This window comes from Letharia lupina, assembly GCF_014066315.1.
Source record: "Letharia lupina isolate WasteWater1 chromosome Unknown contig_9, whole genome shotgun sequence".
NCBI classification, from domain to species: Eukaryota; Fungi; Ascomycota; class Lecanoromycetes; order Lecanorales; family Parmeliaceae; genus Letharia; species Letharia lupina.
The window spans coordinates 830,961-853,093 of record NW_023502978.1 but is presented as its reverse complement, the minus strand read 5'-3'; the positions used below and the strand labels follow the sequence as shown (position 1 = coordinate 853,093).

The window sequence follows — 22,133 nt, the reverse complement described above, 5'->3', positions numbered from 1 at the left end:
ATTGAGTTGTTGAGTAAGGTATGAACTGGGAGATATGCTGATAGCTGTGTGATTTGCATGCGGAGTAAAGTAGAAGATTTTATACTGTGTATAGCTTCTTGTGGGTGGATGGGAGGTCCTGCGCAGTACGGGAGATGGAGTAATCGATTGAGTGGATTTTGTGAGGGTGAGCAAAACGGAGCTTTAATTGATTAGTGCAAAACTGGAGAGCGCCAAGCAAGAGCGCCAAGCAAGAGCGCCAAGCAAGAGCGCCAAGCAAGAGCGCCAAGCAAGAGCGCCAAGCAAGAGCGCCAAGCACCTGCAATACGGCGCTAGGCGAGGCTGGTGAGGCCGTCTGAAAGCGGCTTCCTACGAACCTATGTACTGACTGTACGCAAAGAACTCACAGCCGGCTTCCTGTAGCAGTGCAGTTCAGCACAGCATAAATGGCCGGTCAAATCATCGGCTTTCTTCGATGAAGCATCCTCTTTTGCACTCACTGCCTTCAATACTGCGACTGCCCGTGTCACCAGGCTATGAGAGCCATGCAAACCCTTTCCAACTCCCAACGCCCAGAGAAGAAAAGGCCCGCCGTGGAACCATCCAACCCACCTCCAACCGCAGCAGCACCTGAGCCTAGTTCTCAAACACAATCGGGCGCACGAACGTCTTCCGGCTCGTCAAGGTCATCGACGTATAAAAAAGCCAACGTATGTTTTATGGCCTTTCCCTTAGATGTTGGAGGGTAACAATGCCATTGGAACGTCTACACCTGACTAACATTGTACCTCGTCATTAGCCAGGCCAACAGCTTTCCCAGATAGAGAAGAGCGTTACCCACTTACTCATAGCCACAAAACAGCTACTGGAAACGCTCACGCAGTGGTCACGAGACAATGCAACCGAGGGCGATGTCTCAGATGTTTATGTCCGCCTCGGATATGAATTCAACATTGCATGCCGCGCTTTCAATAGTATCGGCGTCGATACCGCCGATCTTGGACCGGTGCCAGAGCTTCTACGGACAATTCTTGAGGAAACGCTGAGCCAAGAAGCCAATCCAGCAAGCCTTGACCTGTTTCTACCCCAAATACGCGACATCATCATCGGTCTTCTCCATGGGTTGAAAAGGAAGCAGTCGAGATTGAGATCAAAAACTAGCAAGGAGGGTGGACCGAGTGGAGCTGTCAGCAGCCTTGGCTCGACCGGTAGCGCTAGTAGTCTCAATACAGGCTTGACCCAGATGTTGGATGACGTTCCCACCCGGAGATCAGGTGTGCAAAGTCCAGAGCGGCGCGCTGGCAGTGGAAGTACTTTAAATGGACACATGATTGGTGGAGAAACAAGCAACGGAGAGGACCAGAGTGTCCCCCCACGCTTTTCCTCTATACAACCGACCCGTCACAACAGTGGCGGCGGTCCGGGAGACAACACACTGAGTCGAAACTCCAACCGTGAGAGCCAGAGGCGCATGCCCACGTCTTTCTCGGACTCCTCTTTCTCAAGCACCGCTTCGCAATCCACGTCTGTACTGTCACCGCCTTCCGATGGGGAGACGCTACCTAGTCACCAAACCGCGGCTATACACCGACCAGCATCTCAGTCCCAGTCCCAGAGGGACACTCTTCCAAATATGCAACCGCCTCCTCCACCTCCACCAAAACAGCAAGATGCCTTGGCCGCATTGCAAAGAGGAGGTGACCTAGAACGAAGAGCTTCGAGACGCTACTCAGCCTATCAGATATCAAGGCACCTTGGAGCTTCCCCAAATGGCGTTCCTATGCTACCCCCAGCGCAGAACTCTCCAGTCCCCAATCGAGGCAGAGATGTTAGAGAGTCGATGAACGCTGTGCGAGTTCGGGGTTCAGGCATTCTGAGCCGGCAGAAGTCTGTCAAGGAGCCCTCACCAGTCAGGAATAATATATCCGCGAACCGTATATCTGAAGAGAGCAGCCACAGCAACGAGGCCCAAGAGGCACGTCCGCAAGGCGATGTGCAGAACACTGATGGCCTGAGCTCCAAGGCAGCTGACGGCCCATCCGGACCGGCTACCAGAAGCCCTGATACTGATCATCCCAAGATGCGTGCGACTCTAACAAGCCCACCCGATGGGTTGCCGGCTTACAACACGGCTGACGCCGGCGACTTAGAATCTATCAAGCGCCTTCCACGAGCTACGGCCGATGGAAAGAGCAGCTATTCTCAGCCTGTCGATGGCGATCAGACGAGTCAAGACTTTGTGCCAGAGCAGTCCCCGCAACCAGGCAAAGAACTCACACTATTCCTGCAGTATAAGTCGCAAATTAAAAAATTCCTCCTTCCAGAGGGCTCGGACGACTTGTCTATGGCAAGGTTACAACTTGCATTCATTGAGAAATTTGCTTGGAACACCCACAATAATGGGAATGACCTGCCCGAGATCTATATCCAAGACCCTGTGTCCGGCGTACGGCATGAGCTAGAGGATCTCCGGGACGTGAAGGACCGGTCAGTCTTGGTGTTGAACGTGGAAGTATTGGATGAAGTAAAAAGACACATCGATGAAGGCCTCGGAGGCTTGCGAAAAATGGTTGAGGGCGTTCGCAATGCAGTTGACGGGCAGCAAAGTGCCTTGCAACGAGTTTCTGAGCGTCAGCAAGACACTACCAGAGAAATGGCGCGCCTCTCTATCACCCCTAAGGTAAATCCAGCTCCAATCAGGTCTTTTGAAAAGCCGAAAGTCAACGGTATTCAACTATCAACATCCCCAAAAGCTCCGAAAGTGCCAGCGAATCAGATCACAGGCATCCAAGATCTACGACAAGATCTCGCGGTTGTTCGTCAGACGTTCTCATCCCTTGTATCAGATATGAATAGTTCCATGGCCACAGTGCAATCTAATGCATCATCAATCAAGACGATGGCCATTGAAGGAGTGCTGCCAGGCCTGGATGATTCAACAGGCCGAGCATACGTTAACTCAGGCAAGAAGAGCCTAGGTGAAGAGTCAGAGAACATTGTCAATCGTGTCGACGATCTTCAGGATATTGTGGAAGACCTTCGTAAAGATGTGGTCATGCGTGGTGTTCGACCACTCCCACGTCAACTGGAGAAAGTCAGCAAGAGCATCAGCACAGCGACTGCGGATCTTAAGAAGATGCAAGAGTTCCTTAGGCGAGAGAAACCCATCTGGACAAAGATCTGGGAAAAGGAACTTGAGCTTGTATGCAATGACAGAGACCTTCTGACAATGCAAGAAGAGCTCGCTACGGACTTGGAAGACGATCTAGACAAGGCCACGCAGACGTTTGCTTTGGTCGAGCAGGCCACCAAGCAGCAAAATCTGCAATCCGGTCAAGGCAGTGCTGTTTCTTTACGTAGTACCTCCAAAGGATTGGCAGCAATTTCGACAGACCAAGTCATGGATCCCATGAAAGCTAAAGACGGAGTTCTAGGAGAGGTCAGAGCTCTACGGCCCAACCACGAGACGAGGCTTGAAGCAATTGAGCGCGCGGAGAAGGCAAGACACAGAGAGCTTGAGACCCGGCAAGAGGGTGAGTTCACAAAGGAGCTTGGAAGTTTCGTAGAAGAGGGAAAGCTCAAGAAAAGCGGTGGCGTGGAGGAAGCCGAGAGGCTGCGAAAGGCAAAGGATGACAAGAACAGACGAGAAGCATGGGAGAAGCAACAGGAGATGGCAGCGAGTAAGAGCAAGAACGCAGAGAACGCCCCGTCGGCATCAGAACGACTAAGCGACCCCCGTGCGAATGAGGACGATTCTACCAGTCACGAGCAGGACGCATCGGACGCATCGGAGAGACCTGCTGTGGAGGAGCAGGTCGCGCCTGTAGAAGAAGGTGAGCGTGGATTGCCATCATACTCAAATAAAATTCTGCTAATAAAGTCTTCAAGAGTCATCGAGGCGGACTTCGTGGCTACCAGCAATTTTCACATCATGACATGATTGATCCTTTGTCGTATGACTACTTTCGAGGCAGTCACTTTACCTTCTGGATTGCTTGTCTCAGCCTCCCGTTGCACACGGTTCAAGCGAAGGCGTTCTCGGTGTTTGACATGAAGCTCATACCCATCGAAGCTTCTACGAGCATGTCCAGTAGATCTTATATATTGCAAATCTAGCTCTGCAGGGACTTGCTCTCAGTCTGTAGTTTGAAGCATTGACTTGTATTGAGCCGAACGGCATTATGAATTTCCTAGTCTGATGGATCAAGTCCACGCGCTGAGCTCAAGAGATTCGTAGCGTGCACTCGAATCTCGAGGAAAGCATTGAGCATAAGAGGATTCTTCCAGGTGCAAGGAGAATTACCATCGGTGTATTGGTGTATTGGTGTATTAATTAAATCACCGTGCCCACAATCTTGGCGCTGGAACAACCAAATCAATACACACTCAAGATCCTGATGACCAGCGCTTTGGAGAAGAATTTGGAATAGCGCGGCCACAGATAGAATAGAAAGCTCGAAACCTTTGACCACGTTCTTCTTCGATAAAGCTCCAGCGGTGAAGAGCCGTGATTTCACCATACCAGTTATTTAATGTCATTAATACCGCCCCGATACACCGGTAATCTAGATTAGGGCTTCGCTAAACTATGATGCCTCGGTCCTCGGCATTGCCAGACTCTTGGCATTAAGGTCGAGATCACCACTTACGATCTTTTTGTTCTCATACCCCCAATCCCTTCTCATACGCAGTTCCCAAGACACAAAAGAAAAGCAGGATCATATATTTTCTATGGCACCTCCAGTACGTATTTTCCGAGTCCATGTCTCGTCTTCTGGACCAGATCTTGACCTTTGAGACATGTCTGGAGAGTGTATACTCTGTAGACTTGTTTCAAAGCTCAACATACCCTCTCAGATAGGCAATACTGACTCCGAAACTACAACCTAGTGGGTGAAGAAGCTCACACCTTCTGGCCCTCAGGGTTCAGAGCTCCTCGAGCAGGAGCGAGCTCAGTCCAATGTCCCCGTGAAGAAATTATCGGAATTCCTGTTTTCTAAGGAAGTGCTCGCAAGGCAGGAAAGAGTTTTGGATATTCTCAAGACGGAGAAAGTGTTCAACAAGTCCCTGAATTACTTCGATGGCAGAGAGGCAAGATTCCAAACTGCTCTTGCTCGAGCGAAGCGGATGCGCCAACTTGCTGTTCAGCACCGCTGGTCTCAGGACGAGTACATGATGGCATCAGAATTGATCAGCGAGCCAGGTCCATATGGTTTGCACGCCAGCATGTTCCTGGTTCGTCTACACCCTTACGTTTTGTTGTATTACCATCGTATCCTAATTCTTTCCACAAGATCACGCTTCGAGACCAAGGAACTCCTGAACAGCATGAGTTATTCCTCAAAAGGGCCGAGGAATATGAATTCATCGGATGCTATGCACAGACCGAATTGGGTCATGGTTCAAATGTGCGAGGCTTGGAGACCACTGCAACCTGGAATTCTGACGACAAAATCTTTACCCTACATTCGCCTCACCTGACAGCTTCAAAATGGTGGATTGGATCAATGGGGCGAACAGCCAACCATGCGGTCGTCATGGCGCAATTGATTATCGATGGCAAGCCCTACGGACCACATCCATTCGTCGTTCAGATAAGAGACATGAAAACACATGAGCCTTTGGAGAACATACACGTTGGTGACATTGGGCCTAAATTTGGATACAATACGATGGACAATGGCTTTCTGTTGTTGAACAATGTCAAAGTCCCGCATGCTCACATGCTCGCGAAATTCTCAAGCGTGGACCCGAAGACAAACAAATACGTTAAACCTGCATCAGCTTCCCTAGTCTACGGCACCTTGGTAAGTTATTTTTGCCAGCTTCTCCTGATTCGTACTACGTTTTGAGTTACAGAACTTATCGCAGTAGTACAAATATTCCGAGATCTGTTTCACGACTCAGATTTGATCCCAGAAGAGATCTGCTGACCCCAAAACTACGTAGACTTGGGTTCGAAGCACTATAGTACTCCAATCCGGTGGAGTACTTGCTCGTGGAGTCACGATAGCAACCAGATATGCGGCTGTCAGACGGCAATTCCAGGACCGAGATGCTAAAGAGTCTGATATTGGCGAAAACCAAGTACTCAACTACACAATGGTCCAGGTTCGACTTCTACCCCTTCTTGCTGCCACGTTCGCATTGCATTTTACTGGTCGTGGGATGATGGCTCTCTACCAAGAAAACCAGAAGAAAATGGCCGGCGATGTAGGGAAGGTGTCGCATACTGGTCGAGGGCCTAGTCCCGAAGAATTGTTCCCTTCTACGGACTTGCTTGCAGACCTACATGCAACGTCATGCGGCTTGAAAGCCTTAGCAAGTACAACAGCGGCTGAGGGTCTTGAAGTCTGCAGAAGAGCCTGTGGGGGCCACGGCTATTCCAGCTTTAGTGGTATAGGTACATGGTATGCTGATTATCTCCCAACGACGACATGGGAGGGAGACAACTATATGTTGACGCAACAAGTGGCGAGGTATCTGTTAAAATCGGCACGTTCTGTCCTCAAAGGCGCGAACCCGTCAGAGAACGATACTACTCAGATATTTCGCACGTTCCTATCGAGACGCGACCTGGGAGCTGCATTCGATATTCTTGGACAGGACGAAGACATCGTTGCAGCCTTCGCTTGGCGAACTTCATTCCTCACCTTCGAAGCGCTCAAGCACCGCGACGAAGAGAAAAACAGCTGGAATAGCTTGCTCGTCGACTTTTGGCGTCTCAGTACGGCTCACTCACAATACTTGATCGTCAGAAATTTCCATGAGGCGTTGCAGTCCGAGTCTATGGTGTCTGAGCTAGGCCTTGAGACAACTGCCCTTATGCAGAAGCTCTTCCGTCTTTACGCTTTACACACTCTAGAGCGAGAGGCTTCAGAGTTCTTCTCCTCAGGCGCCGTTACAGTAAGACAGATTCAGCTGGCAAGAACGAAGACAGTCATGAAACTGCTTGAAGAGATCAGACCGCATGCAATACGGCTCGTAGACGCATGGCATTTTCCGGATTGGGTTCTCGACAGCAGTTTAGGGAGGTACGATGGGAAGGTCTACGAGGATTTGTTTGAGAGAGCGAGCGAAATGAATCCTTTGAATGCTTTGACGATTGATCCGTACCCAAATAGTGAGGTTCTGATTAAGAAGGACGAGAGAGAAAAGTTCAGGAGTAAGCTTTGACGGGACCAATGGTCATGATGTACAACTATGTATCAGCAGGAAAGATTAATGTACATACATACCTTGATGCAATATCAACGCCATGAATTCGAGACACGACGATGTAGCCTTCTCTTGAAATCTTCTTGAGATATATGACATATAAAGAATGAGGTTTAAGTAGAGGCGTTGTACTCCAATGTTACCTTCCCTTTTGAGGGTATCAAAGCCTAGCGTGATCCCCGCTTCTTCATACGAACACCAAGCTCATCCTACCATCAACAAAACCTCTTCTTCCGCAAACTCTGATGGTACTTTACCCCTCACCTTGTCGTTGCTGCTCAACTGTAGTCAATACCATGACTGCGGAGACATGGATCGAATGAAGCGGGCATTATCTCTTTCTGTAAGGTCTTCCCTGAGAGACTCCACACACATGACCCAACACATGTACTGGAGGGCCTCGATCATCATATTCACCATGTTCATTTGCCCTAGCACTCTTGGCAACTGTTTGCTACGATGCCGAGCATGTATAGAAAGGGCGCTCTTCCTTTGTCCCTCTTGGTGCCACCTTCTTGCCCAGTTGATGATGCCATGTATGCATGGTGGCTTCCCTATATAATGCTCAACAACAGCGAGATTTAAACTAAGCGCAACCTTTACTTCAAGTCTTCTGTGCTGATAATCGGACCGCCGATTGTTCTCAAGATGCTGTCGCTCCCTCTCTTCATCCATTTCGCTGCAGCGGCAAACCTCATTGCCCAAATTCCTCTCGTCGACTCCTTTCCCTTTGACCATAATGAAGAACGCGCCACCGCTTCCCTGGCGAGCTTCATCGCCTCCGAGGGTCCAATTGCCCTACAAGGGGTTCTCAATAACATTGGATCTGGGGGCGCATTGGCTCCTGGGGTAAAATCAGGCTTGGTTGTAGCAAGTCCTTCAAAGGCGAATCCGGACTGTCAGTGTGTTTCATCATTGAATCAGCAACTCTCATACCCTTCTCCTGTCTTAAGCTCTCTTGTCCATGTTTGAATGAGATTACATACCATTAAAGAAAGAATTCAGCCCTCGATACACTTTCTTATGGACCGCTCCAACCCTTGACACCCCGCTGCTCTATGAAACCTTCTTCTAACACGAGATACTTTTCTTGACTATGTCCCTTTGATATAAGGCAAGAGACTTATAGGACCTTTAGATTTTTACACTTGGACAAGGGATTCTGCGTTGACATACAAAGCCTTGGTCGATGCGTTCATTGCCGGCAATTCTAGCTTGCAGTTAGAAATCGAAAATTACATCTACGCTCAAGCTCAGCTTCAAGCGGTCTCGAACCCTTCAGGTGACCTGTCCAATGGTGCTGGGCTCGGTGAGCCCAAATTCGAAGTGTAAGCAACCTGCCCAGCCCTTATTTCCTAGTCCATACTCTGACTCCTTGCAGAGATGGTACTGCATTCACAGGAGCTTGGGGTCGGCCTCAACGTGATGGCTCAGCACTGCGAGCCACAACACTCATAGCTTATTCGAGATGGCTGATTGCGAATGGGGGCACTTCCACTGTAACCTCAACGATTTGGCCAATCATCTCCAATGATCTTAATTACGTCGCCCAGTACTGGAATCAGACCACTTTTGACCTCTGGGAAGAAACCGACGGTCTGTATATTTGTCTCCCTACTCTAGACCACTTTACCATTTGCGAGACATGTTGAGGGGGGAGAGCTGTATCCCTTCGAGCTGTATCATTCATGGCTCGGGGGTCTTGCCTGGAAGGAGGAATGCTGACTCCGAAGTCTCTACAGGCTCGTCTTTCTTCACCACAGTAGTCCAACATCGCGCCCTGGTCGAGGGAAACACCCTCGCAGGACAAATCGGTCAGACATGTAACGGCTGCATCCTCCAAGCTCCTCAAATCCTTTGCTTTTTGCAAAGCTATTGGAATGGCCAATATGTCCTTGCGAACATCAACGATGACAATGGCAGAAGTTCCAAGGATGTCAACACGATCTTGGGCTCTATCCATACATTTGATCCGTCTGCTGCATGCGATGACAGCACCTTTCAGCCTTGCTCCGAGCGGGCTTTGGCCAATCATAAAGTCACAACGGACTCCTTCAGGAGTGTCTTTGCCATCAATTCTGGTATTGCTGAGGGTTCGGCCGTTGCAGTTGGCCGGTACCCCGAGGACATCTACCAAGGGGGTAACCCCTGGTACGTCTCTTAGAAGTAGAAATGATGCTTGAATGTTGAAATAGAGATAACATGCTTCCAGGTACCTCGCCACACTGGCAGCCGCAGAACAGCTCTACGACGCCCTTTACCAGTGGAACAAGACCGGATCTCTCAGCGTTACCGCAATCAATCAAGCTTTCTTCAAAGACTTCCTGCCTTCCGTGGCAATAGGCACCTTTGCCTCCTCCTCACCAACTTTCACGACTTTGACGACGGCCATCAAGACTTATGCGGACGGATATGTGGGCATTATCGAAACGTATACACCATCCAACGGAAGTCTAGCAGAGCAGTTCTCACGCAGTAACGGCTCCCCTCTGTCAGCGGTCGACTTGACATGGAGCTACGCCTCCTTCCTCACAGCCGTAGCCCGTCGCTCAGGCCAGATGCCTGCCTCATGGGGCGAGCTAAACGCCAATACCGTCCCATCCACCTGCTCCGCTACCTCAGCCCAAGGTACCTACAGTACCCCCACCGCTACTGCACCCTTACCACCATGTACCACCGTTTCTTCTGTAGCTATAACCTTCAACGTCGCCGAGGATACAACATTCGGCGAGACGATTCTTCTTGCTGGCTCGATCTCCCAGCTCGGTAGCTGGAACACGGCAAACGCGGTTCCACTCTCTGCGACTGATTACCAGATTGAGTATCCGAGATGGTTCGTTACTGTGTCTTTGCCGGCGGGGACGACGTTTCAGTATAAATTTGTTAAGGAGGAAAGCAGCGGGAGTAGTACGTATGAGGTACGTGCATTCGGAGTCCGTACTGGTTTTTTCGGCTCCAATTCTTAGCCTTGAGACATGTCTCGGGAATTAATACTCCGAAGATATATCCCAAGACTGGAAACCCCTTCTTGAAAGAAAAAAGGCTGACTCCGAGATCATTACCAGGATGGGCCGAATAGGAGCTTTACGGTTCCGACGGGGTGTGCGGCGGCGGTAGAAGTGCATGACGTTTGGCAGTAGCATCAAGAAAAGGAAGGGCAAGGCGATGGCTTTGATGGGAGGAAGTGTAATAATCCCGGCGGAGTATGCCCTTGTAGGTCTTCTGAGGGTCTGGAGAAACTGTGGTTGTATTCCTACACGATTCTTAAGAACCTTGGGGGGTATCAATAAATAACAGACTTGACATTCTGTGTCACCCAGTACATGAACCGTCGCATTCCTCGCTATGCAAACCAGAAAACCACCCGCGATTCCCAAGTCAGTACTCTTCAAACTTATGACACGATCAATGCTACCAGACCAAGGAGCCCAATAGCCACCCAGCTCCTCACATCTGCTCTTTCTGCACCATTATCCTTTGCGACCTTCGCAGTTCCAGTCGCGCCACCCTGCACGACAACTCCTGTAGCCGTACAACTCGTCCCACAAGCATAGCCGCTAGGACAACACCCACCCCCCTGCCCGCTCGCGCAGGAGAACCACCCCTGGGCACATCCACTGGCTCCTAATCCCACCGCTGCTCCACCAGTGCCGCTGGGCACTGCTACTGTGACGCCGTCACTATTCACAGCAAGTGTTGAGGAAGGGAGTGGGCACGAGGTTAGGCTGCAGTCTCGACCGACTTGGCAACAGCCGGCGTGATAGTAGGCGCTGCATTGAAAGTAACCTGTTGGACATTGGGAAGTCGTGACCGTCACGGCGGAGGCTGTTGTCGTCGTGGTAGGATCGGCAGATGAGGTTGGACGGATTGCTGCGGCAGGGGAGCTAGTAGACTGGGTTGTGGAGATAGAGGACGAATGAGAGGGAGAAGCGGTCACGGTTGAGGTGGTCGAGGTTGTAGCCGTAGAGGTGGACGTGGACGTTAGAGGGACGGCGGGAATGAGATCGGGCGTGGTTGAGGAGCTGGACGTAGACGATATAGAAGAGCTTGCGGGAGACTCGGTTACCGTAGGCTCGATTGTTGAGGTCAATGTAGTGCCAACAACGCCTTTGCGAGTCGATGGTTAGTATCATGCAGGATCTGGGGGGAGCGAATGGTCAACTTACAACCAACACCATCACAAACGCTGCCTGGGATGCAACACCCGCCGCCTAAGCTGTCGGGACAGACGGAATCTTCTTCGGGGCAACCCGACACCTCCTCTCCGCAGACTTCTCCAGGATTACAGCAGCCCACGTCTCCCAGTCCTGAGTCCGTTGTGAGCTGACAAACTAGGCCCGCTGCACAACAGCTATACGGGCGATTAATCGAGGAACAGTCAGAAGTACCGCCAGGACAAGCAAAAGCGCGAGTATCGAGGGCGAAGATATCCCTAGGGGATCGAAGCAGACGGCTAAAGAGAGGCCGGGAGTTGAGTTGGTGACTAGTATGGAGAGAGAAGGGAGCTTGCAGTGGTTGTGGTAGGGATGCGTTAACCCAATCCTTGAAGGTTGGTTCATCTTCCAGAGGTCCCAAAGAGCGTGGTATAGGTCTCCTTCTGTCCAACGCAAGCTTCGACTCGCTATTGATCTCTGCTTCGAATTGCCAGTACTCAGGAAAGAACATTTCTCCCTGGTCGCCACTCATTTTGCGCACCGCAATCGAGACCCGAGTCGTGTGAGGTGTGATTGCGATTCCATCGCTTCTTTTCAAAGATTCATGCCCAGAATTGGTCGTCAAGAAAGGTCGAAGGCCAAATGGCCAAGAGTTATCGAGGGCTTGTGTGACGGTCGGAGCTGTAGCGATAAATAAGAGCAACGAAGCTGGAATAAGCTGAAGGGCAGCTAGAGGAAGCATTTGTGCTCGTATGAATCTAATTGTATGGGGGACAGTAGCGTTTGGCCGCTGGTAGGGGAGAAAGACGGATGCACCAGCGATTTGATTCTGGCGAGACGCTGTAAAGTTGAATGCAGTCAGTATATGGGGTCAATACGTGTACATCCACTCTGCTGTTCAAATGGTTCAGATGAACAGAGATGATTCCGTATGCAGATGAATCAGAAGGAAAATGGTTCATCATGAAAAACATCAGCAGTACTGTTAATCAACTGTCAACATCAGGTTTCTGTTTGGATAAAAAGCGGCTGGTAGATAGTTGCAGGCTGGGAGGATCTTATCGCCGACATCCCCGCGGATCATAAGTCATAATTTAGGGCTGACAATATCGCCCTAAAGCTATGCTCTTTTCGGCAATATTGAAACATTGACAGTCAGGTCGCAGGACCATGACCTTCCCTACCCCAATGGAAAGCTACCAGTAACTCTGTGATCTTTTCGTTGAACTATCTTTCCGTGTTGTGATTTCATTCAGATTCGGCATACTCGATGTACCGTGAAAAGCCTTGGGCGTGCTGTCTCTGCAATCACTGAAATGTTCTTCCTTCGCATTTGCGCCAGCTTTCCACATAGTCGGAAGGAGCATCCACTCCCATACAAGCCTTAGCCTTATTGAAATATACTGGGCTTTCCATCCGTCTTGCGTACAAAACATCCGAAAAAGCATCCTCTCAAACCTGCACAATGGCTGGGCCCCCTTACCCCTCTGCATCGACCTTCGTCCTCAACTAATGCAGATTACTCTCCTGCTGCTTCTCGTGGCGCCTCTAGCAGGCCTCGCGGCGCCAATCGAGAAGCCATCCTCTCCTTACCACCTTGTCAATGCCGAAGCCGTTCCTAACGAATTATCAGCCACCTGTTATCGCCGCTGGCGGCATCATGGTCATCTCACTTTTCGTCTTGCTCGTGTGCAGCCTTGCAGTGGACGGACTGACCAGAAAGATTCCTCCGCAAGCACGAATGTGCATACCAAATTTCTTCACAACAAACGTGCCATTCCGTGGGTCGGATGAGGTCAAATCCCATGCGGTTCTCACACTGTGTGGCCACAAGCAAAACCACTGTGCGACATTTGGCCATACAGTAGGAATTCGAGGATTTTGGTTCGTCCATTGCTTCTGACTGATGGTTTCTTACAGGAGACATGCTGCCCGCCAGACACGACCTGTCGCGGCTCATCGCAAACATCCTCTCACGTCTTCTGCTGTCCTAATGCCTTCTCTTGCTCTGAGAACATGGATCAACGCCCTATGCACATGCTCGAATGTCCCGCCTCTGTTGGCGGTGGCTGTTGCGCCACTGTCTTGCGCTGTGCATCTGACCTGTGCTTCGAATATCACTATAAGACTTCGGCGGTGTTCCAACCCTTTCCCATTCACAACAGTACATCCTCCGATTTCCAAGGCTTCTATGATGGCGTCAGCCTGGTCACTATGGGCACTTTGCAAAAGTCTTTTCCACCCAGCAGCCTCTCTGATGATAGAACCGTACCAACATATGCATTGCAAAATTGCCAGCCAGAGGACATTGGTCAGAAGGGTCAGGACTTGCCAATCAGCGACAAAATTCTTGGAATCCCCACGGCCTGGAAAGCGAAGATTAGCGAAATCGCCATGAAAAGTCAGGCTGAAGAGAACTGGGATGGCAAGAGTGGGAAAAGAAGATTGCGCAGACTTGGATGCGTCGTTATGGGATTGTCAGTGATCACCGTGGTCATGTTCGTGTTTTAGAGACTTCAAAGACAGTCCTTACGCTAGGAACGACGGTAGAACAAGAACGAAGAAGAATGAAGAAGACTGATCAAACGAGCAAAAAAGTGTGTAATTAGTCAAGCTGCCGAACCACTGTTCTGCTTCCTGAACGAGACTTTTTCCACGCCAACAGTCTCCACACCGCTTGCATCAGTCTTCAGCTGATATACATAGAGCACCAGGACATCACCTTGCACCTAGATATTGTCAGCTCTCCTTTCTCCACATAAACCCGCTCCATCGCGACTCACATCCATCAAACAAAAGCTCGGCACGGGCTCTTCCCCTTCTGCCCACCACCCTGTCCCCAGCGCCCCCGTTGCACTTCCCGGATTCACAAAGAACTTTCCTTCAAGCTCATACGCCTCAAATTTGTGTGTGCCTCCCCATAGTAGAACATCGACATCCATATGTCGTGCTGCAATCAACAAGCTATCTGCATCACCCGGCGGTATTATCGTGTGCCCATGCGTGAAGCCAATACGTAGGGAGCCATGTGTCACAACTTTTGAAAGAGCAAGGTTGGGTGCTTCGACGTCAAAGTCACCCTTGACGATCTGTAGATCTGGGGCTATGCCCCGAAGGAAATCGTAGGTTTCTTTGTCGGTGAGATTGCCCAGGCAGAGGATTTGGCCAATTTTGTTTGGTGCAAGGAGCTTTTTGAACTGGCGAAGCGGAGATTAGTAGGGAGACGAGGAGAGCGAGTAGTATAAGGGCGTACTTTGGCCGGGATGTCCTGTAAAAAGATCAGCCCATGGATACTTGCGGGCGAGACTTTAGGATGTGTTTCCGTACTGGGGCTCGGTCTGGTATGAAAAGGTCACCGAGGACCAGTACCAGTCGGGAGGTCATTGTAGCTTTGTAGCTCTATCATTGGCTCTTTGAAGGTCGAGATATCGTTACGTCCGAGGAGGAGGCTGCCTGCTGACTTCAACGCGACCTCATGCCGACTTCGGATGGTAGATGTCCTCAAATAGATAGCATTACTTGTGGAGTCTGCTTCAACAAATACTAATGGGCGTGTTGAGCTGCAGTGTTAATACAGGTACATGAATAACATCCAACATCCCTGCCGAAAATCTTTCTGCGGGGAATCCAGACCTCGATGTGCCTGTCGTCACGGGATGAAAATCTTCAATGTCTGTTCTCCCCAATTCTGTACGAATTACTACATCAAAATCTTCTCGAATCAGACCCTCTCATTCGAGTCATTCAGCACTGAGCGGACGTCATCCTGGCCGCGAGATTCCCCACTCTCCTCTGCCGACGACCCCTCCATTCTTTAGCTCTGGCTCCTCCACGCGCAAGACTCTCGATAATATCGAGGCACCTTGAGCAAAGGCCCCTTCTAGAGATCAATACTCCGTTTTCGACCGAGAGACAAGCAGGCAAGCAAGACGACCTTGAGTATACACCGATCCGGAGAGACCCACCAAAATCCGCTTCACCAGAAGATCGAAGAATCAACATGTCAAATCAAGCAGAACATCCTGCTCTGTTGATTCCAGGGCCAATTGAATTTGATGATGCTGTGCTTTCATCTATGGGACACTTCAGGTCCGCCAGATGTCCCATTGTAGCGACTGCCCTATACTGAAGCTCCGCAGCCAGTCCCATGTCGGGCCCCCCTTCGTCGCCACCTTCGGCGAAACTCTTACAATGCTTCGAAAGCTCCTCCAGACATCAAACCCGGCTTCTCAGCCTTTTGTCATATCCGGCAGTGGAACACTTGGTTGGGACCTAGTCGCAGCAAACCTAATAGAAAGAGGTGAAGACGCGCTTGTTCTGCACACAGGGTATTTCGCGGACTCTTTCGCTGAATGCTTCGAGACATATGGCGTCAAAGCAACACAGCTGAAAGCGCCAATTGGAGACCGACCACAGCTACCAGAAGTCGAGAAGGCGTTGAAGGAGAAGCACTATAAGCTAATATCCGTTACGCATGTCGATACCTCTACAGGCGTTCTAAGCGAGATCAAGGCGCTCTCAGAGCTAGTACACCGAGTCAGTCCCGAGACCTTGGTGGTTGTTGATGGTGTATGCAGCGTTGGATGTGAGGAAATCTGCTTCGATGAATGGGGCATTGATGCTGTTTTGACCGCAAGCCAGAAAGCCATTGGCTGCCCGCCTGGTCTTTCAATATTGATGTGCTCTGAGCGTGCTATGGCAACGTTCAAGAATAGGAAAACTCCACCGTCGTCTTACTTCGCTTCCTTCAAGAATTGGCTGCCGAGTACGTATCCCTCACATGATGCCAAAAATTTCATCTCAAGCTCATCTCAAGCTAATACGGTTGAAGTCATGCAAAACTACGAAGCAAAAAAGGCCTCTTACTTCGCAACTCCGCCAACTCAACTCATCAACGCTCTCCACACCGCTCTAACGCAAATTTTATCGCGTCCACTTTCCGAACGTTTCGCTGTCCACCGTGAAGCATCACAGCGAATCAAATCAACCGTGACATCTTATGGGCTGAAACAGCTAGCCACAAAACCCGAGAATCAAGCGAATGGAATGACGGCCATCTATCTACCAGAAGGCGTCAAAGCAGCTGACATTTTGCCCAATATTCTCAAGAAAGGAGTAATCTTCGCAGGAGGTCTGCATAAAGAAATTGCGGCCAAGTACATACGATTTGGCCATATGGGTGTCAGTGTCACAGACCCGAAGAGAGATGACATCGAGCGAGCATTGAAAGCTCTCAAGGAAGGTCTTGGTGATGCTGGCGTAAAGTTCTAGGATGCGGAGATTGTGGTGGTTGTGTATGGGCATAGTGGCATCAAAAGCAATTTGGGAATAGGATACATAACTAGAACTCGTCAAATTTACGTAAATTATCCCTTAAGATCAAATCAGTCTCTCCGTTTTCTTCACAAACTTCTGGTTTCCCTAGGGCATGGTTAAGATTCGTGAACGTCCAGCTCGATATGAGTCTAAGAGGGGTTTAGTGCAAGGGTTTTAGTGCAGTATCGATTTGACCCTGTGCCACCAACGCCTGCTCCATCTGTTTTCTGTAAGGACTTTCTGTAAGGCATCACTCAACGACGGTAAATCTAGGATAATAAGTCTCGCTTTGGTAGCAATGTCGTTAGCAACGCAGATACGGCAAACCCAAATATCGAATTGTCTGATATGGTGGTCCGCAACGGAGCGCATGCCCCTCTGATTGAGGGCGACGAGCATGGATTCTCTGGTCATGCTGAGGATGATATTTTCAAAGAAAGCGATATCACATCACCGAGTGCCTTTATATGGGCGCTTACCTTTGCTGCTGGTATCAGCGGCCTCCTCTTTGGTTACGATACTGGCGTCATTTCCTCAACCCTTGTTTCGATCGGCAAGGATTTGGGGCATCCCCTGACAACTCTCGACAAAGGTTTGATCACCTCCTCTACGAGTCTGGGTGCTCTTATTGCCAGTCCCGTCGCCGGACTACTGGCTGATAGGATTGGACGGAAGCCAATCATCTTGATTGCAGATGTCCTCTTCATCACTGGTGCTTTGAGTCAGGCTGGCATTACCTCAGTATTTGGCATGGTAGTAGGGAGAAGTATCGTCGGCTTTGCCGTTGGGGGAGCAAGCCTCGTGGTCCCGCTGTATATCTCCGAGCTCTCGCCCTCACCTTTCCGGGGAAAGCTGGTCACTCTAAGCATTTTGTTCATTACCGCAGGGCAGGTCGTGGCCTATATCATAGGGTACGCTCTCTCTATGCAGAGGAATGGCTGGAGATGGATGGTAGGCTTAGGAGCTGTGCCCGCGGTGTTGCAGTTCGGACTGATGCTTGTACTACCCGAAAGTCCAAGGTGGTTGGTTAAGGATGGGAGGTCACCGCAAGCTCGCAACGTACTTCGGAAAGTCTATGCCGCTGGGAAAGACCACGCCGTTGAGGAGGTACTGCATGCCATAAAGACAGAGATAGTGGAGGAAGAAGCCACAAATAACAATATGTCTACTTCTGCAATGGGGAACCAACCTCATACATGGCTCACTCGGCCACGGAACAGATTCGCCGAGCTGTTCTGCGTCGGTGGCAACAGAAGAGCGTTGACGATTGCCTGCTTGCTCCAAGGACTGCAGCAGCTATGTGGCTTCGTATGGCGGTCTCGCTACGAATATTGAGACTTTGTAACTGACTTCGTACAGAACTCTTTGATGTACTTTTCGGCAACCATCTTCTCACTCTTAGACTTTGACTCCCCAACTTTGACGTCTTTGTCCATTGCTGTCACCAACTTCGTCTGCACTTTACTTGCTCTCATAACAATTGACCACGTCGGTCGTCGACGCCTCTTGTTGCTCTCGATACCCGTGATGGTCGTGGGTCTCATTGCAAGTTCAGTCTCATACGAATACCTTGGCCATCCTAGCTGGGTTCACAGCCCTGCCAGCTCAACGCCTGGTGTCGCTCAAAGTCCTTGGGCTGTGGTCATCCTCATTGCAATTACCATATATGTCTGTGGGTACGCAATTGGACTCGGAAACATCGCCTGGCAGCAAAGCGAGCTCTTTCCATTGTCCGTTCGGTCCTTGGGGTGTGGACTTGCAACTGCTACGAATTGGGGTAGTAATTTTGTTGTTGGCCTCACTTTTCTGCCAATGATGGAGTATCTCACGCCGGTCTGGACATTTGCAATATACTCTTTGATTTGCATCGTTGGGTGGGTGTGCTGTTGGGCAATTTATCCAGAGACCAGAGGATTGGGCCTGGAAGATGTGCGAGACCTGTTAAGGGATTCGTATGGCGTCGAAGAGAGCTTGAGGAGGGCTAAACTCAGAGATGTATAAAGAAGGAAAGATTCTATGCAATCACTTTTGCACTTATCAGTCGCAGAAGCTAGTTCCTTGAGTTGAAGAACGACCTGCTTTGGACTGCAAAGCAGAGATGGGTGGGGAGATGATCGCCGCACACCCCTTTTCTTCAGTTATTCGTCCCAAGTTCTTCTACACACCCCTAGCACACCCTCTCAATCTGGTGGGTATCTTACCCTGCCGGGTGCACACTATCCGGGTCCACCGCCCGAAAATTCGTCCTTTTGAGACCCAACACACCCTAAAAGTGCGCCTTTCTTGAACAGGATCCTCCCTCGATGATGGTTTAGTCTTCAGAAGAAAGTCCCAAGCTTTGACCCGGCACCTGGGGACAGCACCCAAAGGTTCCAAGGCTAGGTTCAATTTTAAGGTAGGGGCGAAGAAAGAATTTTAGGTGTGTAGCTAAAGAAAGAGAGTATACAGCTATTACAGCCCTGGAGATGTCATTAAATGTCACTATTGAGCTCACCACCATGATAGTATATTATTAAGGAAACTACCTTCGCGGCTGAAAGCGACTACTTGAAGACCGTTTACAATGCGGCTAAGCTTCTTTTTATCTCACAAGTCTGAATTACACATTGAAGCTCTCGCTCAGGATGTATATACATAGAGTAGGCACAGACGAGTCACACAACAATAACGTATTCAGTCGGGGAGATCATTGACAAAGATTTTAGAGGAACCCGGACGATAATGGTAGCGCATCAGGGAGCGAATTGCCAAACCCAACATTTCAACCACATCGATTACCTTACGGCGTTCGTGGAAACCCAAGGATATTGAAATAAGGTGATGGGTATTGTGGAGCTGACGGGAAGGAGTCAGTAAATGTGGCTCTTGACCGCTGTAACTCTCTCAAAGCCTGTCTACAACAAGAGGCGGTATACATATCAAGCTTATCGTTTATCTAAATATGTGTTTTCTCCTTTGCTATGGTTTCGCGATTACCCCATATCCATTCATCGACCATCTCTGCTTATGTTCTCACACTCTGAGCGTCCTTAGCTGTACTTCCTGAACACCTCTGAGTGGCCCTGTCCCATTATTAAAATCACTCTCAATAGCATCATCTCCCACCAATGCCAGTTCTTCGTCGCCTCTTACATCTCCTCGAACCTGGGTATCATTCTTCTTATTATTATTGTGCAAAGCCACATATAGCGCACTACCCAAGATGAGACTGCTCCCGGCTATACCCCATGCCCCTGGCGTCGTGTTGAAAACAATCTTATCAAAAGCAAGCGCAAACAGCATCTGCGTGTAGACCATGTTGGTCGCTCGACTGCCCTTCTCATGCTGCAAGCCTGCCGTGAGTAAAAACTGCATGAGGAACCCACAGATGCCGAGGAAGACCAAATAAATCCACTGCCGCAGGTTGGCGGGCAGTTGGAAATCTATGCCTGGTACTGCAAGGAGTGCCACGGTACTCACGAGAGTGGACCAGGCTGCAAAATAGTTCACAGAGACTAGGGGATGTGCGCGCTTGCCGATACAGCGAATGGTAGTGTACGCAGAAGCTGCGCCGAGAACGCCAATGAGGGCAACTCCCACGGCACTGAGACGCTGTGCTGATGTTACATGATTGGGTCCCCAGAGGTCGGCGGGCATGGTGACGTTGGTTGAGGGTAATCCATCGCCGGCTCCACTTGCTACAGGCGGCACGTCCGAGCGATGTGGAAGTAGAGATGTGGGTCGGGCAATGAGGACGACTCCAAGAAAGGAGACTATGCCAGCGACCTGCTCATTGCCACCAAATGGCTCATGGAGGAGATATGAACAGGCCCAGCAAGCCACGATTGGAGCAAGGAAGGTGATCACCGTAGCGTCTGATAGAGGCAGGTATTGCAGTGAATCTTTAGCCTATTAGGCCATAGATCTGAGACTGAGTTGGAGTTTTCATACTCACAGTACATGCCATATACTGCTCACGGTCAGCGATTGCTGAGCGCTTTCTCCAATGGTACCTCCACTTACCTCCAAAGAATCCACCCACCCCACGTGCAATCAAGAGTCCACGGACTTCCCGCGATCCAAAGGGTGACAATTTGGCCCACCATTGATAGATGCCGCTGAGGACAAGAGTGCCAATCATTCGAGCAAACAGAATCTGCTGTGATTGTAAGACTCAGAAACCGAGAGTGTCCGGTGGAAATATCAGGAACATGGCTGGGCGTACCTGAAAGGGATGCATTCCAGGTCCAGATGTTCCAGCTGTTTCCAGTAGTCTAATTGTGACATTCATCATAACACCGAAAAGTTGCGCCAACATGACCAAGGCTAAACCTTTGTTACTGGCCCAAGATAGCCGAAACGTTTCTTTCCATGTCATCGGCGATGGTGCGGGAGAGCTTGAGAGCAATCGCCCAGCCGAAGACACGGTGAGCAGGCGTCCAGTACATCTTTCGTTCTCATTGTCTGCAGAGTAGGTAGAAAGGTCGGACAAGGTATCGGATGATCTCGCAAAAGCGGACTGAAGTGGCACATCTAGATATGGGTGATGGTTGCTCGTTTTTGCCGAAGGATTGCCGTGAACCGCTTTCGACAACGAGTTTTCTAGGACTGAGGCGGGGAAGTCTTTCTGCTCTCCCTCTCCTTCTCCTTCGACCTCGGACTTAGAGGAAGATAGGAACATGATTGCTCATCAAGCACAGCCAACACCTCGTCACACTGTGGACACATTAATACAGCAGAACTAAAAACATGAAGATGGAGAAGGTAGCACCTGACTCAACCAAGCGAGGCCGAATCAATAAACATAAGGTACCTTAGGTATCCGGCCGGTCACGGCGACGCTATCTGTACATTTGAGCACTAGAGAGCGAGAGCGGGGCTTTTGTGCGAAAATTGGGGTAGCTCCGAGTCCAAACAAGGTCCATGGATCCAACAGCTTCCTGAATGGTTCAAGTCAGCATTCCGACGGGTAGACATGGAACAGATGTTATGCGCGACGTTGTTTGAGGCACATGTGCATCTTGTCCCATTTACGGAATACTCGTCTAGAAGTTGCAGCATTGATGCCAGCATGTCGTGAGTGGGAGTAGGGCAGCGAGACGGCAATCTCACCCGACAACTCCAATACCCTCATATCTCAATTCTCGGCGACAAACATCAAAGCCAACGGTTGGAGCAACAGTGAAGGCTATGCCACACCATTCATGATGCCCACCCCTGGCTCATGCTCTCGTACGAGTATTATTGTCGGCGCGGGGCAATGGCCTGCGAAAAGGCGGCTCTGTGATTACTTTAAGGACATTATGCTGGTGACGGTACCCCGCAAACTGAATGCGCCAGGGTTCCCTAGAGGTACTCTCGTACTTTAACACAATTCTCACTTGATCCTTGATATTTTTCTTTGCCTACTCATAGTCGCATGGTCATCTGGATTTGGTTTCCTTGCTCTTTCTTGTCACAGGTGCATCGAGTCTCTCAGCTTCTTAC

At 50.0% G+C, this 22,133-nt stretch overlaps 8 protein-coding genes across 8 annotated transcripts; 5 read left to right on the top strand and 3 right to left on the bottom strand.

Moving 5' to 3' along the window:
• Nucleotides 1-524: 524 nt before the first annotated feature.
• On the top strand, nt 525-3,919 carry HO133_010721 (uncharacterized protein; the record flags this gene model as incomplete). Its single annotated transcript, XM_037301573.1, has 2 exons — nt 525-689; nt 779-3,919. 2 exons carry the CDS (start codon nt 525-527, stop codon nt 3,917-3,919), a joined length of 3,306 nt encoding a protein of 1,101 aa, XP_037153207.1.
• A 791-nt stretch (nt 3,920-4,710) lies between these two features.
• On the top strand, nt 4,711-10,163 carry HO133_010720 (uncharacterized protein; the record flags this gene model as incomplete). Its single annotated transcript, XM_037301572.1, has 10 exons — nt 4,711-4,722; nt 4,870-5,214; nt 5,274-5,786; nt 5,929-7,144; nt 7,506-7,540; nt 7,846-8,095; nt 8,336-8,525; nt 8,579-8,793; nt 8,940-9,348; nt 9,410-10,163. 10 exons carry the CDS (start codon nt 4,711-4,713, stop codon nt 10,161-10,163), a joined length of 3,939 nt encoding a protein of 1,312 aa, XP_037153206.1.
• A 428-nt stretch (nt 10,164-10,591) lies between these two features.
• Nucleotides 10,592-11,883, bottom strand: HO133_010719 (uncharacterized protein; the record flags this gene model as incomplete). Its single annotated transcript, XM_037301571.1, has 3 exons — nt 10,592-10,705; nt 11,189-11,304; nt 11,586-11,883. The coding sequence occupies 3 exons, from the start codon at nt 11,881-11,883 to the stop codon at nt 10,592-10,594; spliced, it is 528 nt and encodes a 175-aa protein (XP_037153205.1).
• Nucleotides 11,884-12,954: 1,071 nt separating this feature from the next.
• Nucleotides 12,955-13,862, top strand: HO133_010718 (uncharacterized protein; the record flags this gene model as incomplete). The annotated part of the gene is made up of 2 exons (XM_037301570.1): nt 12,955-13,215; nt 13,272-13,862. 2 exons carry the CDS (start codon nt 12,955-12,957, stop codon nt 13,860-13,862), a joined length of 852 nt encoding a protein of 283 aa, XP_037153204.1.
• A 98-nt stretch (nt 13,863-13,960) lies between these two features.
• On the bottom strand, nt 13,961-14,735 carry HO133_010717 (uncharacterized protein; the record flags this gene model as incomplete). Its single annotated transcript, XM_037301569.1, has 3 exons — nt 13,961-14,080; nt 14,135-14,548; nt 14,679-14,735. The coding sequence occupies 3 exons, from the start codon at nt 14,733-14,735 to the stop codon at nt 13,961-13,963; spliced, it is 591 nt and encodes a 196-aa protein (XP_037153203.1).
• A 616-nt stretch (nt 14,736-15,351) lies between these two features.
• HO133_010716 (uncharacterized protein) lies at nt 15,352-16,622 on the top strand (the record flags this gene model as incomplete). The annotated part of the gene is made up of 2 exons (XM_037301568.1): nt 15,352-15,440; nt 15,491-16,622. 2 exons carry the CDS (start codon nt 15,352-15,354, stop codon nt 16,620-16,622), a joined length of 1,221 nt encoding a protein of 406 aa, XP_037153202.1.
• A 393-nt stretch (nt 16,623-17,015) lies between these two features.
• On the top strand, nt 17,016-18,668 carry HO133_010715 (uncharacterized protein; the record flags this gene model as incomplete). Its single annotated transcript, XM_037301567.1, has 2 exons — nt 17,016-17,975; nt 18,027-18,668. 2 exons carry the CDS (start codon nt 17,016-17,018, stop codon nt 18,666-18,668), a joined length of 1,602 nt encoding a protein of 533 aa, XP_037153201.1.
• Nucleotides 18,669-19,679: 1,011 nt separating this feature from the next.
• On the bottom strand, nt 19,680-21,327 carry HO133_010714 (uncharacterized protein; the record flags this gene model as incomplete). The annotated part of the gene is made up of 4 exons (XM_037301566.1): nt 19,680-20,548; nt 20,602-20,616; nt 20,670-20,802; nt 20,872-21,327. 4 exons carry the CDS (start codon nt 21,325-21,327, stop codon nt 19,680-19,682), a joined length of 1,473 nt encoding a protein of 490 aa, XP_037153200.1.
• Between the last annotated feature and the right edge of the window lie 806 nt (nt 21,328-22,133).